Source organism: Myxine glutinosa, chromosome 13 (genome assembly GCF_964187855.1).
Source record: "Myxine glutinosa chromosome 13, kmMyxGlut1.1, whole genome shotgun sequence".
Lineage (NCBI taxonomy): Eukaryota > Metazoa > Chordata > Myxini > Myxiniformes > Myxinidae > Myxine > Myxine glutinosa.
In genome coordinates, this window is record NC_136273.1 from 88,127,458 (window position 1) to 88,142,641 (window position 15,184).

At 46.0% G+C, this 15,184-nt stretch overlaps 1 protein-coding gene across 5 annotated transcripts in view; it reads right to left on the bottom strand.

Moving 5' to 3' along the window:
* The window catches only part of TAF2 (TATA-box binding protein associated factor 2), a 162,170-nt gene that overhangs the window by 140,615 nt on the left and 6,371 nt on the right, over positions 1-15,184 (bottom strand). For 4 of the 5 annotated variants that reach the window (XM_068134798.2, XM_078767761.1, XM_078767762.1 and 1 more), the window contains exons 6-7: positions 12,049-12,280; positions 7,176-7,360 (exon numbers count right to left, since the gene is read on the bottom strand). In XM_068134798.2, the coding sequence (XP_067990899.2) occupies positions 7,176-7,360; positions 12,049-12,280 (417 nt within the window). Of the gene's footprint in view, positions 1-7,175; positions 7,375-12,048; positions 12,281-15,184 lie in introns of all 5 variants that reach the window. The other variant, XM_068134799.2, reaches the window with a different exon arrangement.

The window sequence follows — 15,184 nt, forward strand, 5'->3', positions numbered from 1 at the left end:
TTGCTGATTAAATTCCCTAAATCTCGTACTATGGATTAAATTCCCTAAATTTCGTCCGGGGAAGAATTCCCTAACATTCCCAGAATTCCAAAATTTGGAATTTTTTCCAACATTCCCAAATTTTTCAAAAAAATTGGAACATTTTTGTGTGAAGGTTAACAGGTGTTAACTGATCGTCACCATGGTGTTTGACGCAGGAAAGTTTGTGGCGTCCCCTAGTGAGGCACAGTTCTAAGCGTTAAGAAAATCGGAACTCTTGATATTGGCCAAACATTTTAGCTTGGAGGTCCGAACTAATATGAAGAAGGCAGAGATGCAGACAGTGGTGATAGAATCTCTGGTGGGATTAGGAACATGGAAAGAGGTAGCCTTGGATTGGTTACCGGAGGAACAAGAAAATGTGGAGCTCCGGAAACTGGAGATGCAATTGCAGAGCCAGGAAAGGTTAAAAGCAGAGGAAAGGAGAGCTGCAAGAGAACTCGAGGAAAGAAAAGCAGAGGAAAGGAGAGTTGAAAGAGAACTCGAGGAAAGAAGAGCAGCACAGGAAAGAGAACTCGAAGAAAGAAGAGAACAGGAAAGAACAGAGGAAAGGAGAACTGCAAGAGAACTCGAGGAAAGAAGAGCAGCACAGGAAAGAGAACTCGAGGAAAGAAGAGCAGCACAGGAAAGAGAACTCGAAAAGAGAAGAGAAAAGGGAAAAGCAGAGGAAAGAAAAGCCGAAAGGGAGTTAAGGGAACGTGAAATGGCGCTTCAGCAGGAAATTAAATTCAAGGAGCTGGATTTAATGAAAACGGGGAGAGGTACCATCCATGCCGGCTGGTTCGACAACTAGTCAGAACACCTGGGATGTTGGTAGACATGTTGGTTCCACTCTTCAATGAAAAGGAGGTAGCCAAGTTTTTTTTTACACTTTGAGAAAGTGGCTCGAATGCTAAAATGGCCTGAGGAATCCTGGACCATGTTAGTGCAAAGTGTTCTCGTGGGTAAAGCTCAAGATATTTATTCGGCTTTACCGATTGAACAATGTGCAGATTATGAGATAGTGAAGAAAACCATTCTCAAAGCCTATGAATTGGTCCCTGAAGCTTACCGGCAAAAATTCCGGAATGCCAGGAAGAGGGAGATTGAGACCCATGTGGAGTTTGCCAGAATGAAAGAAACCATGTTTGATCGGTGGTGTGATTCAAAAGGGGTTGGGAAGGCTTCAAACTATTGCGACAATTGATCCTGGTGGAGGAATTCCAACAGTGTGTCCACGAGGACATTAAAGTACATCTGGAGGAAAGGAAAGTACCAAAGTTGTATGAGGCAGCAACCATGGCAGATGACTATGCCTTAACACACAGGATGGGGTTCCACAAACCTAACGTCTCGCCTAGAGTTCGCCCGGAGAGTTATGATACATCAGGTGCGGAGAACGAAGATTCATGGGGGCGGCCTAGAGATGACTATGAGGACAGATATGATACCGCGACTCATAGGGATCAGAAGTCTACAGTTCCAAGATGGACTTATCCTCCGGGGGGCTCGAGACAAACCACGAGTTTCTCCTCCGGGCCTACTTGTGGGTTTTTCAAGAAACCTGGACACTTGATGTCCCGATGTTATGCTATGGAAAGGCAAAATCAGGAGCGGAGTCAGACTATAATAATAATAATAATTCATTTATTTTGTATAGCGCTTTTCATGAAGCCCAAAGGCGCTTAAAGACTAGTACAACTCCGAATGCAATGGCAAATGTGAGAAATCGCCATCAAAAGGGTTACCAACCATTTATTTCAGAGGGGTTTGTGTCACTGGATGGAGATTCGACTAACCAGAAACCGGTTAGGGTATTGAGGGACACAGGAGCACATCAATCTTTGATGCTTGAAGGCATTTTGCCATTGTCAGAGAAGACGGCAATTGGTGTTAGTGTTCGTTTACAGGGGGTTGGTGGCTGTGTTAAAGCTCCACTTCATGTCATCCATTTAGAGTCTGATTTGGTGTCAGGACCAGTCACCGTAGGTCTACAAGCCACTCTTCCTGTAGAAGGAGTATCTTTTGTTTTCGGGAATGATTTGGCCGGTGGTCAAGTTTCTGGTAACCCGATGTTTGTTAAAAAGCCGAGTGTGGAAAGTAACACTACCCAAGTCAGGGATGGAGGCAATGTTGGCAAGCTCTTTGTAGGTGGACTGAACTTCAAAACAAGGAAAGATGTTCTGGCCTCTGTCTTTGGCAAATATGGCCCGCTTTTGGAAGTGCTGCTGATAAAAGACAGGGAGACACAAAAGGCAAGAGGGTTTGGCTTTGTCACGTTTGAAAACACAAAGGACGCCAGAGATGCAGAAAAGGATCTGAATAACAAGGAGTTGGAGGGTCGGACCATAACAGCAGAGAAGGCATTTCATAGGTGTCGAAGGGGCTACAGAGGAGGACAACATGGAAGTAGTGGTTTTGGTGGTGGCCGCAGTCGATATTACCATGGAGGCTCCCAGAGTTACGGCAGCTCCTGAAGGAATGATTAATCAGAGTAGTGGCCGAGAAGGAGACCACTATTCATGTGACTACAGTGACAAGCGATCCCACCGTGATTATTATGAAAGTTCAGAAGAGTTGAAGCACTGAATGCTGCGGAGCAGCCGAGCCAAGATTCCTACACGGATTAACCGTGAACGCCACGTTCCTAAAGGCGTCCATGTAGTGAACTTTCCTATACGGATTAACCGTGAACTCCACGTTCCTAAAGGCGTCGATGTAGTGAATACTTCCAGGCCTCACCACCCAACCACCATGGAACCTGGCTCTCAGCTCGGCCTCCCGGAAAAAGTGCTGTAGATTTGCTTGACTTTGGATTTTTGATCACAACCCCTTAACCTTCATTCAAAAGAAATTAAAAGTAAAAAATCAGAGGGTGATGAGATGGAGTTTGGCTTTGCAGAAGTCCAACGGGGAAATTGAACATGGAAAGGGCAGGGACAATGTCGTTGCTGACGCTTTGTCCAGAGTGAATTAACTTTGGAAATCTCTGTGGGTTGTTCGAAGTTTTGTTGCATTATTTTTGGGGAATATTGAGTACGAGCAGAAGTACCCGGCATTGCCGGGCGGGGGAGGGGAGGGGAGGGGAACGGGGGGGAGGGGAGGGGAAGGGGGGAGGGGGAGGGGGAGGGGGGAGAGGGAGGGGGGGACCCGGCAGAAGTACCCGGCATTGCTGGGCGGGGGAGGGGAGGGGAGGGGAACGGGGGGGGGGGGAGAAGAGGGGGGGAGAGGAGAAGGGTGGGGGAGGGGAGGGGGAAAAGGGAGGGGGAGGGGAGAAGGGGAGGGGGTAGGGTGGAGGGGGTAGGGTGGAGGGGGAAGGGAGGGGGAGGGGGGAGGGGGAAGGGGGAAGGGGGAGGGGAGGGGAGGGGAGTGGGAGGGGGGAGGGGGGAGGGGGAAAGGGAGGGGGAAAGGGGAGGGGGAAAGGGGGGAGGGGGAGGGGGAAAGGGAGGGGGAGGGGAGGGGGAGGGGAGGGGGAAAGGGAGGGGGAGGGGGAGGGGGAAAGGGAGGGGAGGGGGGAGGGGGAAAGGGAGGGGGAGGGGAGGGGGGAGGGGAGGGGGAGGGGGAGGGGGAAAATGAAGGGGGAAGGGGGAAATGGAGGGGGAGGGGGAGGGGGAGGGGAGAAGGGGAGGGGTAGGGTGGAGGGGGTAGGGTGGAGGGGGAAGGGATGGGGGGACGGAGGGGGGAGGGGGAAGGGGGAGGGAAGGGGATGGCCAGTCAACAATGACGTTGCAGTTCTCATGGTCGGAGAGCAGCACAACAATCGGACATAGTCCTGCATATTCGCAACAGCACGAAGCGGATTTGGAGACTCACCGATCCTGTGACGTCCTCCAGTACCGGCGTTGCCGGGCGGGGGAAGGGAGACCCGTACATTCCCAACCCGTACATTCGCCCTCTCGACTCAAGCTCACTCGGACAAAAGCCTCGCACAAATTACACCGTGAAGGCCCAATGGTCATGTCTATGCCACAAATCACGGGCGCACTGAATTGAAAAGATATAGAACGCTCATACTCCGTGAAAAGTGAAGCCGCCGTGTCGCCATCTTGGTCAGCACGACTCGACCAACTCGCTTCGCGGATCTCGTTTTGTGTGGCAAGAAACTGCTCCAATCGGTTACGGAAGGGTTGTGGAAAGACGTTTCACAGCTGTTTCAAAGACATTTAATTCATATCGCACAAAATCGATACAAAACACGATCGCATAAAAGGTGAAGTGACGTGTGACGGGATGGAACATCACGTGATCGCTCTGAGCGAATCAGTCTGGCGGCGGGAATGGAACATCACGTGATCGCTCTGAGCGAATCAGCGAGCTGCTCTGGAACCGGCTGAGATTAGCGGGTACTTCGCTGAAATGCGCTGATGTAAATATGAATAAAAAATATGGATCGTCAAATATTTTGAGTTCGGCCATGTCTATGTCAAATATCAAGCACGTAAGCCTCTCCGTTTAGGAGTCTATCGGTAACATTACACACACACACACACACACACACACACACACACACACACACACACACACACACACACACACACACACACACACACACACACACACACACACACACACACACACACAAACTGTGTTTTATATATATAGATTGTTGCTCACGGGAATTGATGATTTGGGTTGTGAGTTTACTTTTGTTTGTTTAAAGAGTTTGCCTGCAAAGAAGGGTTTTTGTTGTGTTCAACCTTTCTTTCTTGAGGGGGGGAAGTGTTACAGATTCGTCACTTCCGCTGTTGTGATTTTCATCCACTTGACACACATCTGGCTCTATGTATTATTATTATCATTGTTTAAGTGAAATGGCCATTAGTATTATCACAATGTAAAAGGGTTAACTTTAAATGCAACCGGAAATCGGATCGGGAACCGGATGACAACGAGAAGACGAGGAGAAGGAAGAAGAAGGAGGAGGGCGTGGCGAGGAAAGTCGGACAAGACGCGTGGCTTGCAGCTCTGTAGCGAGCGTTATTGAACAAAATTCGCGAGTGACTTTTGAGTTTCCTTGAAAGGAATTTCCTGCGATAGGTGTTATCGCTGGAGGATTGAGAAACCTGCATAGTCAGGTTTAGGTGCGGAGGTTCGGAAGAATCCTCGCCAAGTCGCTTCGACTCAAGTAAGAGCCGTCGGCCATTTTGAACCTCGCGCTTCGTTCACCGAAAAAGGTTTTGCTACGCGTCAGCTTTTCTCGCCCTCCTGTCATCTGCCGAGGATGTGTGTGCGCAAAAGCGGCGTTTGAGGATTACATTGCGGTTCGCTGATTGAACTGTGAACGTGCACGTCTGGATCGCGCCTTTGGGATTTCCCTGTCCGCCGCCAGTCTGTTTTTGGTTTGGACCACGTGACTGTCCACGCTTTCCCTACGCCTCATTACTCGCCTCATCACCTCTTCGCCTCATCACTACTCGCAGGAGGGGATCACCTTTGAGTTGTAGAGACATTGAGGAGGGGTTTTTTTTTTTTGGTTTTTTTTGTATACAAGATCGAGGCTCGTGAAAGAGCTAACATTAATCACACAGAAAGACAAACCGACACATATAACACGGGGAGCGGTGGACAAGATGGGGCGAGAGGGGGAGGAACACAAACACAACATCTGAGAGCAGGGACATCGAGAGATCTGTGGGAGGGAGAGGGCTTTGGGGGGGGGGAGGCATGGGAAGGGGGGGTGTGAGAGGTATAAAACATATGGACACTGCCAGGACTTCCAGGAAAGAAGTTGGAATTTCAAACAAGGTGGATCTGGGGTGAATTAGTGGGGGTAGAAAAGATCAAGGTTTTGGACGGGGAAAGATAAGAGATGGTGGTGAACAGCTGTTTTAAAGACCTGGAGGGAGGAGTGGAATTGAAGTTATTTTTGAGTTCTTTGAGTGAGTGACTCAAAGAGTGAGTGAGTGAGTGAGTGAGTGAGTCAAAAAGAACTTTGATTGAGTTCTTTTTCATTCACTGGGAGCGCAGTGAGTTATCTTACTTTAGCTGATGGTACCATCTTAAGATGTATTGAGTGCACTTTCAACTTTGATTGCTATTGGTTGTACCATTATTCTTGTGTGTGATTTTTAATACATTTGTTCGTTTATAACCATTGGTGTGGTTTCACTATTGATTACTGACACAGAATAACATATTTTTCTGCCGTGGCTCCTCTCGGGGTTCGGAGGTATACCGAGACCAGGAGGTCGGGGAGGAACACGTCACAGATGGTAACTATTGGGCAATGTTTGCAGACTGAAAGCAGATCCTGGGATGCATCCGATGTGCAGACATAATAAATACTGGAAAATGGAATAAGGATACCTCGATACAAGGGCAATGGATATGCCTCCGCCTGCATTAGATGTCATCCTACTGTTATGTTTGATCTCAATTAAAGGTCACATGGAAAATTAAAGGTCACATGAGAGGGAGTGTGAAAGAGAAAAAAAGAGATATGTAGAATAGTGAAAAGGATTAGATGCTTCCAAGAACGTTTAACCTGCAAAATAATTTTCAAATGCCACATGACCTTTGATCTGTTGAACCTAAAATTTAATCAGTTCATCTTTGTATCGCAGTTATTGTGGTAACAAAGATTTTCAATTGAAGGTCACGTGACCATAGACTGTTGACATTTTCAACCCAAAATCTAATCAGTTCCTCTTTGCATCATTGTACTGCACAAACTTGACCAAGTTTGGTCGAAATAATATCGGCTGCTTTCAGCAAAAGGTCACATGACTTTGACCACAAATTTGAATCAGTTCATCTTTGCATCATCGTACACACTTATTCATACCAGGTTTGGTCAAAATCCGTTCAGTGATTCACAAGTTATCACGGTAACGAAAATCAGCTACGCACACAAAGACCAACGATAGTGGGACGGACAACCCGAAAACATAATGCCTTCACCTGCGGAGGCATAAAAAAAAACATCAGCCCTCTGAACATGGTTTGGGGAGAACTCCAGATATTTACATGTAAATGTGTATTATATAGCACCACCTGATGGTTAGCCAGTACAGTATTACAAGACATTATAAAATAAACCTTCAACATCGTCGTAAAAGTGAGGGAACTACGGACGGGTTTTTGGCTAGTGTTATAAATTAGTCCACAATGCATCTAACACATTGCATTGTTGCAACAGCTGCACAAACAGTACAAACCTGAAAATGCTCATGGAGGCGTACGATGACGCATCTGTGTATGCCTCGTCCACAAAAACCGTCTTGTAGCAGCTGAACGGATACCGGCACGTCAAGATCTCCTCGTAGAACTCGAAAATTTCATGCAGGAAGGTGGTGGTGTGTTTCAACAGTGGCAGTAGATGAGGTAAGCAGAAATGTGTAACCTGCGAAGATATGTCTAACACCAGTCATAATACAGATGAATCAAATGAAAGCAAAATCTCATTCATAGTCACAACTCACAACCATTTCAAGCAATTTTTGTCCATAAAGCTATACTGTCTATAGTCTGGCCACAACAACATGTAATTAAAGTGAGCATGTCAACAAAACAACAAGTTATCAATAATTACAAGTTTGAGTTGATTAGTTGTGGGTCTACAAATGGCAACAAAATAGAGTCTAAAAAGTTTTTCTCAATTCAAAACATTTTGAAGTGAAAGGATGACTATTCCAATGGCATCAGGAAATTTGACTGCTCGGAAAAATGTGCTAATCTCATCCGACAGGACTGCACTGTTTTAAAGTGCACATGCCTTTGAGGGCTCAAGTCTGGGTTTCATTCTCGAACTGACGATATAAACAATCAGGATTTCAGCATCTACACAGCCCAAAAAAACAAAACAGGCAAGGAGAGCTCTGGATAAGGCAAGGAATGATATAGAAGAGGAGGTGGAAGTTGTATGCAACAGCAGTTTCTGGCACCTCACTCTGAACACCAAACTCTCCTCCTATGGTATCCATGGAAATCCCCATGCATGGCTTGTGGACTTCCTCTCTGCTCGCAGCCAACATGTGGCCCTGAATGGATTTCTCTCATTTCCCCTTCCTGTTCAGGCTGGAGTTCCCCAAGGCAGTGTTCTGTGCTTTTTCTGGTCTTCATCAATGATCTCTCTGACTCTCTGGAAAATCCTATCTCTTTGCTGATGACTCCACTCTCTGCCGCTCCATACCTCATCCCTCAGATTGGCAGTCTGCAGCCTCCTCGCTCTCTGCAGACCTGGAAAAAATCACAGACTGGTCAAACAAGTGGAACATGTCTTTCAATCCTGACAAATCTCACACTCTCACCTTGTCACTCCGAAAAGACCGACTGGACAACCCTCCCATCTACTTTCTCAACAATCCTCTCCAAGAAGTTCTGTCACTCAAACTTTTGGGTCTCACTATCTGCCATGATCTTTCCTGGGAAAACCACATTTCCAAGCTGGCCTCCAAAGCCAATCGCCCACTGGGCATCCTCCGTCTTGCAAAGTCCTTCCTTGGCACACCTGAGCTCCTCACCACTTACAAGGCTTTCATCCGCAGCTCAATAGAATACTGTTCTCCCCTCTGGGCTGGTGCTCCTGCCTCACACCGAGCTCGGTTTCACGCTGTTGAAACCAAAGCTTTCAGAATCATTGGAATCTCCCGCAACGAAGCTAACTCCGAGGGCCTTTCACTCACTCACCGCAGACAGGTTGGTGGTCTTTCTGTCTTCTACCGACTCCTCTCCCGCCTAGCTCCCCCAGCTCTGTCTGTGCTCAATCCCCCAAATATTCCTACAGGTCGCACAAGATCTGCCATCAACCCTCTTCTGGTGAAACTGCCAAAATCAAAACTCTCTGCTCACCTTCACTCTTTCATTCCTCTTTTCTCCCACCTCTGGTACAAACTGCCTCACTCTCTTCAATCCCACTCCTCCCTCCAGGTCTTTAAAACAGCTGTTCACCACCACCTATCTTCCCCCATCCAAAACCTTGATCTTTTCTACCCCCGTTAATTCACCCCAGATTCACTTTTTTGAAATACCGACTTATTTCCTGGAAGTCCTAGCAGTGTCCATGTGTTTTTTACGTTTCCCACCCCGCTCCCCCTTCCCATTCCTCCTTCCCCCAAGCCCTCTCCCTCCCACAGATCTTCCATTGTCCCTGTTCTCTGCTGTTGTACTTGTGTGCTTCCATCTCTCTCTCCATCTTGTCGAACGCTCCCTTTATTGGATGATTTGTGTGTCCGTTATTTTTTTTTTGGGATTGATGTCAGTCAGCTCTTACACGAGCCTCGATCTTGTATACAAAAAAAAAAAGAGGAAAAAAAGGAAGGTGTCTGTAGACATTATAGACATGTGAGAAGCAGGAATAAAAGCAATTCGGCCAATCGAGATCTCAGTCACAGTGTTCTGGATTCACATCTGTCAAGTGGGTATACGTGCACATGGGTTATAGTTCCTGGTCTTCTCCATCTTTACTTCTTGAACACAATGAATATCTAACTTCCTTCCACTTGACAGTGAAGTGAAGTGGTTCAAATCGTTGTGAACCCAGATGGAATTAAAGGAAGATGGAAGAGATATATGGAAATACTGTTGAATGCAGAGAATGAATGGGATGGCAACATGGAGAGTAACCCAGTTTTAGGACCGGCAGAGAAGAAAACCGAGAAGGAAGTTGAGGAAGCGATAAAAGCAATGAAGAGTAGAAAAGCGGGAGGGCCGACGGGAGTTGTGGGAGATATGTTGAAGGCAGCGGGAAATTTGGGTGTGAAGAGAATGACAGAGATCTGCAATCTGGTGGTGAAAGAAGGCCACATTCCAGTCGATTAGGAACTGAGTACCCTCGTCCCTCTATACAAGGGGAAAGGTGACCCTATGGACTGTGGCTCGGATCGAGCGATAAAGTAATTGGAGCATGGAATTAAGGTATTGGAAAGGGTGTTGGAGAGGAGGGCAAGGAATAAAGTGAAGATTGACGAAATGCAGTTTGGATTTATGCCAGGAAGAGGAACGACAGACGTGCTTTTTATTGTGAGGCAGTTGCAGGAGAAATACATGGAGAAGAGGAAGAAGTTGTTTCTTGGGTTTGTTGATCTGGAGAAAGCATGCGATAGGGTTCCACGTGAAGTAGTGACATGGGCATTGAGGAAGTTACGAGTCAAGGAATGGTTGATCAGAGTAGTGTGGCAATGTACAAAAGAGCGCGCACAGCTGAAAGGACGAACGACGGGAACAGTGGTGAGTTTGAGGTGAAGGTGGGAGTGCATCAGGGGTTGGTACTAAGTTCACCACTATTTGTAGCTGTGATGGAGGTGCTGGCTCGGAACGTAAAGGAGGGTTTACCGTGGGAGTTGTTGTATGCAGATGATCTGGTGTTGATTGCAGAAAGTAAGGATGGACTGAAGGAAAAGATGAACAAGTGGAAGGAATGTATGGAGACAAAAGGTCTGAAGGTGAATATCGGAAAAACGAAGGTGATGGCAAGTGGTAAAGCATGTGGTGAGGTGGAAAGAACTGGGAAGTGGCCATGTGCTATGTGCAGGAAGGGTGTCGGAGTGAACTCCATTCAATGTACAATGTGCGCTGAGTGGGTTCATCAAAAATGTAGTGGTTTGAGAGGGTCATTAACCAGTGTGGCAGCTACATTCAAGTGTAAGGTGTGCACAGAGGGAGCTGCAGATGGAGGAAATGTTGAGTTGGATCTTGGAGACGGCGTGAAGCTGGAAGGTGTGAAAACATTTTGCTACCTAGGAGACATGCTGAATGGAGAAGGTGGATCAGACTCAACAACGATTGCTGGAGTGAGATGTGCATGGAAGAAGTTTCAGGAACTGAGCGGCGTGCTGACGAGGAGGGGAGTGTTGTTGAAGCTGAAGGGAAAGGTGCATGCTGCATGTGTGAGAAGTGTTGTCATTTATGGGAGCGAAACATGGGTAATGAACATAGAGCAGCAACGAAGGCTGGAAAAGGTGAAAATGCGAATGGTTCGGTGGATGTGTGGAGTATCGTTGAGAGAGAGGAAGACAAATGATGAATTGCGAAAGATGATAGGAATAGAGCCTGTGATGGATGCTGTGAAGAGAAACAGTTTGAGATGGTTTGGTCATGTGTTGAGGAAGGATGAAAGTGACTGGTTGAGAAGAGTGATTGAAATGAATGTAGAAGGAAGTAGACGACGGGGAAGACCGAGAAAGACTTGGCTAAAGATGGTCGAAGAAGAAATGCGGGCAAGGGGGTTAGCAAGGGGAGATGCAGAAAATAGGGCAAAATGGAGAAGATTGTCATGGGGCCCGCAAGGCTAACCCCTGCTCTTGCAGGGGAAATGGCCTTAAAATGCCTGTTGTTGTTGTTGTTGTTGTTGTCTTCCACTTGACATGCATGCACATTACTTTCAATGGGGGTAAACAGGAAAAATATGGGCAATGTCTTTGCTCTCTCCTGATAGGACCAGGGAACCACTGGTAGATGTGAGTGGATGACCCACAAATATGTAAATTAGCCGATGGTTTGAACAAACTTGTGAAAGCACCGTTCAGGGATGATTTCTACCAAGTTACATCGAAATCGGGTAAATACCTTTTGACAAGAAGTCAAAAGTAGCGATCCCTGAATCTTCATGATCTTTGCTCTGGAAATTGACCTATTTATGGACATATGTAATATGGAAATTTATCGACGGAATTTGCATGATGTGGGAAGGCCTCGATCCTCCTGATTTCCGGCAAGGTTTAGAAAATAAATTAAAAACTTTAGTCCATCATGAGTGATGAAGGTTATGGGCAAGTTTCATCAAAACAGTATGTGTAGTTTTGGAGAAGAAAATCCAAGTGTTTAAATACTGACTGACTGACAGACACTGTGTGATGAAAATACCTCACCTGAACTATGTTAAAGGTGAGCTAAAAATGAGTAAACAAGTGCATTGCAAACCAATTTGTAAAGGTTCATCGAGAAGTTAATTTCAATCACCTGTTATGATGTGTAACTATTCGTTATTGCTTGATATTGTTGTTGTATTGTGTTGTTGTTAGTTGTTGTATTGTTGCATTGTTGTTGTAAAGTGTTGTTGTATTGTTAAAATGAAATTGTCACACTAGGTACCTCGTGCATGTTTGGGTCCACCAGGATTTCAAAGGGTCCGACAGCAAGCGAGATGTTTGATGCAGCCGTTGGTGTCGGCAGTGTGTAGTGAAAGGTCTTACGGCGCATGTCAGACGTGTAGATGGTCTCCGTGAGGTCTCCGTTGGAGACCGCTACCATGGAGGCATCGACCGTGAACTCCATTTTCCATGTGCACAGCTCTGAGTATGAGTCGATGCATGGAAACCAAAACCTGCAACAGTACAAAGTGCTTCACAAGTCAGAATTGGTCTTACATACTCGATTTGTCACATGACAGAGGGAATGCCCACTCACCTCGGCCTGGTAGTGCTAATCTATGAAACAGAGTTAAGTGAGGTAAAGTTAATCAATTATGTATAATTTGTCATGTGACACCAAAACAACAAACATTCACCAATATGTCTCAGAAACTAAAAGGGAAGTTCGAACAATGAAATGCAAGATGAAAGGTATTCATCATGTCATGAAACCACTTGGCTGGGACTAGGGGGTGCTGTATAGCTGCTGCCACCCTTTTACCATGCCTTTGTGTTTGTCGTGTAGTCTCGTGTTTAGTTGCAGAGGAAGTTAACAATTCACGAATCCATGCTTTTCATGCAGGCCCCGTTAAAAGTTGACATCGGTCACACGACATGGACCATATACATAGTAGCAATATAGAGGACATGCCATCTCTCGGATGGATGTTAAACCGGGTGCCGCGTCTCCCAACAAATAGTTGTTGGTGGATGTTAAAGATCCCACTGTGTCCATCACAAAGAGTAGGTGAGCTACTGCAGGCAACCTGGCCAAATTCCAAACTATTTCCCTAAGCTATAAGAGGTACCTGCATCAGTGGCAAAGCCACACTCACTGTAATGATGCAACCAGCAGCAACAGGCTGCCTACGACATGAAATAAATGAATGACCCATGCACATGTCCACTGCCTCCAGCCTTCGGCTTTCCTGATCTGTCTCCATGCTTTGGGTACATAAAGTCATGAGGATAAGCGGTCTATTTCAACACTCCCAGAACAGGTAACCTGGAAGCAATCGGTAGAGCTCAAAACAATTACGCATTTGTCCGAAGGTCCACCAAAGCCATTCACCAATCACGAATAAAACCAAAGCTCTCTGAATTCTCCGTCTTGATAGGCCTGGCAGTAGTTGGTAGACTCTGTGATATAATGCACTCTCCATCTGTTCCCTCTCTCCTCGCCGGTGGCGCAACAAAGGACGGAGCTTAAGACGAAGCTTATTCCATCATTTCGTGAACTTGAAAAGAGGGGGATTGATCTGTAAATTATCGGAACGGTATTGGCTCTCTTGAATTTGTGTGCAATCTTTAATGGAGAGTGTAGATGAACTGAAGAGAATAGTTTGGCAAAGAGGAGAAATAGAACCGATTCCAGCTCAGCAGAGAGATTTTAATACGTCTGTGCTAATTCATTCAAGCCCACCGAGCAACCTGTAGGAGAGGCAAGGGAGGAAGTGGGAAAGATGTTTTGGGGACCTTCTCTTTGAATGCAAAGAATTCGGCCCACTATTGTTGCAGCTGATCTCAGGTTTCCAAATGCTTGCATATCCAACAACCAATTCTGAATTTGTCTCGAGCCCAAGACCATTAAACTCTTGGCATGTCGTTGCCTATTGGATGAATGCACTGAAAACCCGGACATCAAGGGTGTCTTCTTGGACATCTCGTTTCTTCGACACAGAACAGCACCCGGCTCTGCTTGCCAAGGTTTTCGATATGGGCTATCGAGGCCCCCTTCCCGCATGTATTTCTGACTTTGTCCATGCAATGAACAACATGTCACTTGCGAAGGTGCAATTTCATCCATGCTCCAGCCAGAAGCTGGTGTACACTACCAGTCAAAAGTTTTAGAACACCTCAATTTTTCCAGTATTTATTGAAATTTACACAGTTTAATGTTGCTGTCATAATGGTGAGAAAAAGGCAATTAACAAAGGAAGACAGACAGACCATTATAACCCTTAAAAGTGTAGGTCTTTCCTTTCGAGAAATTGCAAAGAAAGCCAAGGTGTCAGTGAGTACAGTTTCCTACACCATCAAAAGGCACTTGGAAACTGGAGGAAACTCTGACAGACCCAAAGCCACAACAGAATCAGAAGACAAGTTTCTGAGAGTCAACAGCTTGCGTGATAGGCGGCTCACAGGATAACAGCTTCAAGCACAGTTTAACACTGGTCGAAGTAAGCAAGTCTCAGTTTCAACTGTGAAGAGAAGACTTCGAGCTGCAGGTTTGACAGGTCGAGTGGCAGTAAGAAAGCAATTGCTAAGATGGCAAAATAAGAAAAAGAGGATTGCCTGGGCCATGAAGCACCCACCGCCAGTGGACAACTGAAGACTGGAAGAAGGTCTTATTTGAAAATTAAAAAATTGAATTTTGAAAATTTGAAATCTTTGGTTCATCACGCAGGGTTTTTGTATGCCGTCAAGTAGGCGAAAGGATGGTTCCTCAGTGTGTGACACCAACTGTCAAACATGGATGAGGAAGTGTGATGGTCTGGGGCTCTTTTGCTGGATCCAGAGTCGGCGACTTGCACAGAGTAACTTTCACCCTGAATCAAAAGGTCCACGGCAGCATTTTGCAGCACCATGCTATACCCTCTGGTATACGCCTAGTTGGTCAGGAGTTCATCCTACAGCAAGATAATGACCATAAACACACCTCCAGGCTATGTCAAAACTACCTTCGAGGTAAAGAACAAGACGGTAGGCTTCAAATCATGGAATGGCCAGCACAGTCTCCAGACTTGAACCCCGTCGAGCTGGTTTGGGATGAAATGAACAAAAGGGTGAAAGCAAAGGAACCTACAAGTGCAACACATTTGTGGGAACTTCTGCAACAGTGTTGGGAAGAACTTCCCGAACAATATTTGATTTCCATTGGAGAAAGAATGCCACGAGTGTGTTTGGCGGTTATATCTGCAAAAGGTGGCTACTTTGCTGAGTCAAAATTTAAATTAAATTTTGTTAAACAAAATGATTCTATGATTTCTTATTTATCTCCAATTGTTTATTTGTTCTACGCTTAATTTCAGAGTACATTGAGACATTAAACTGCGTAAATTTCAAGAAAAACTGGAAAAATTGAGGTGTTCTAAAAG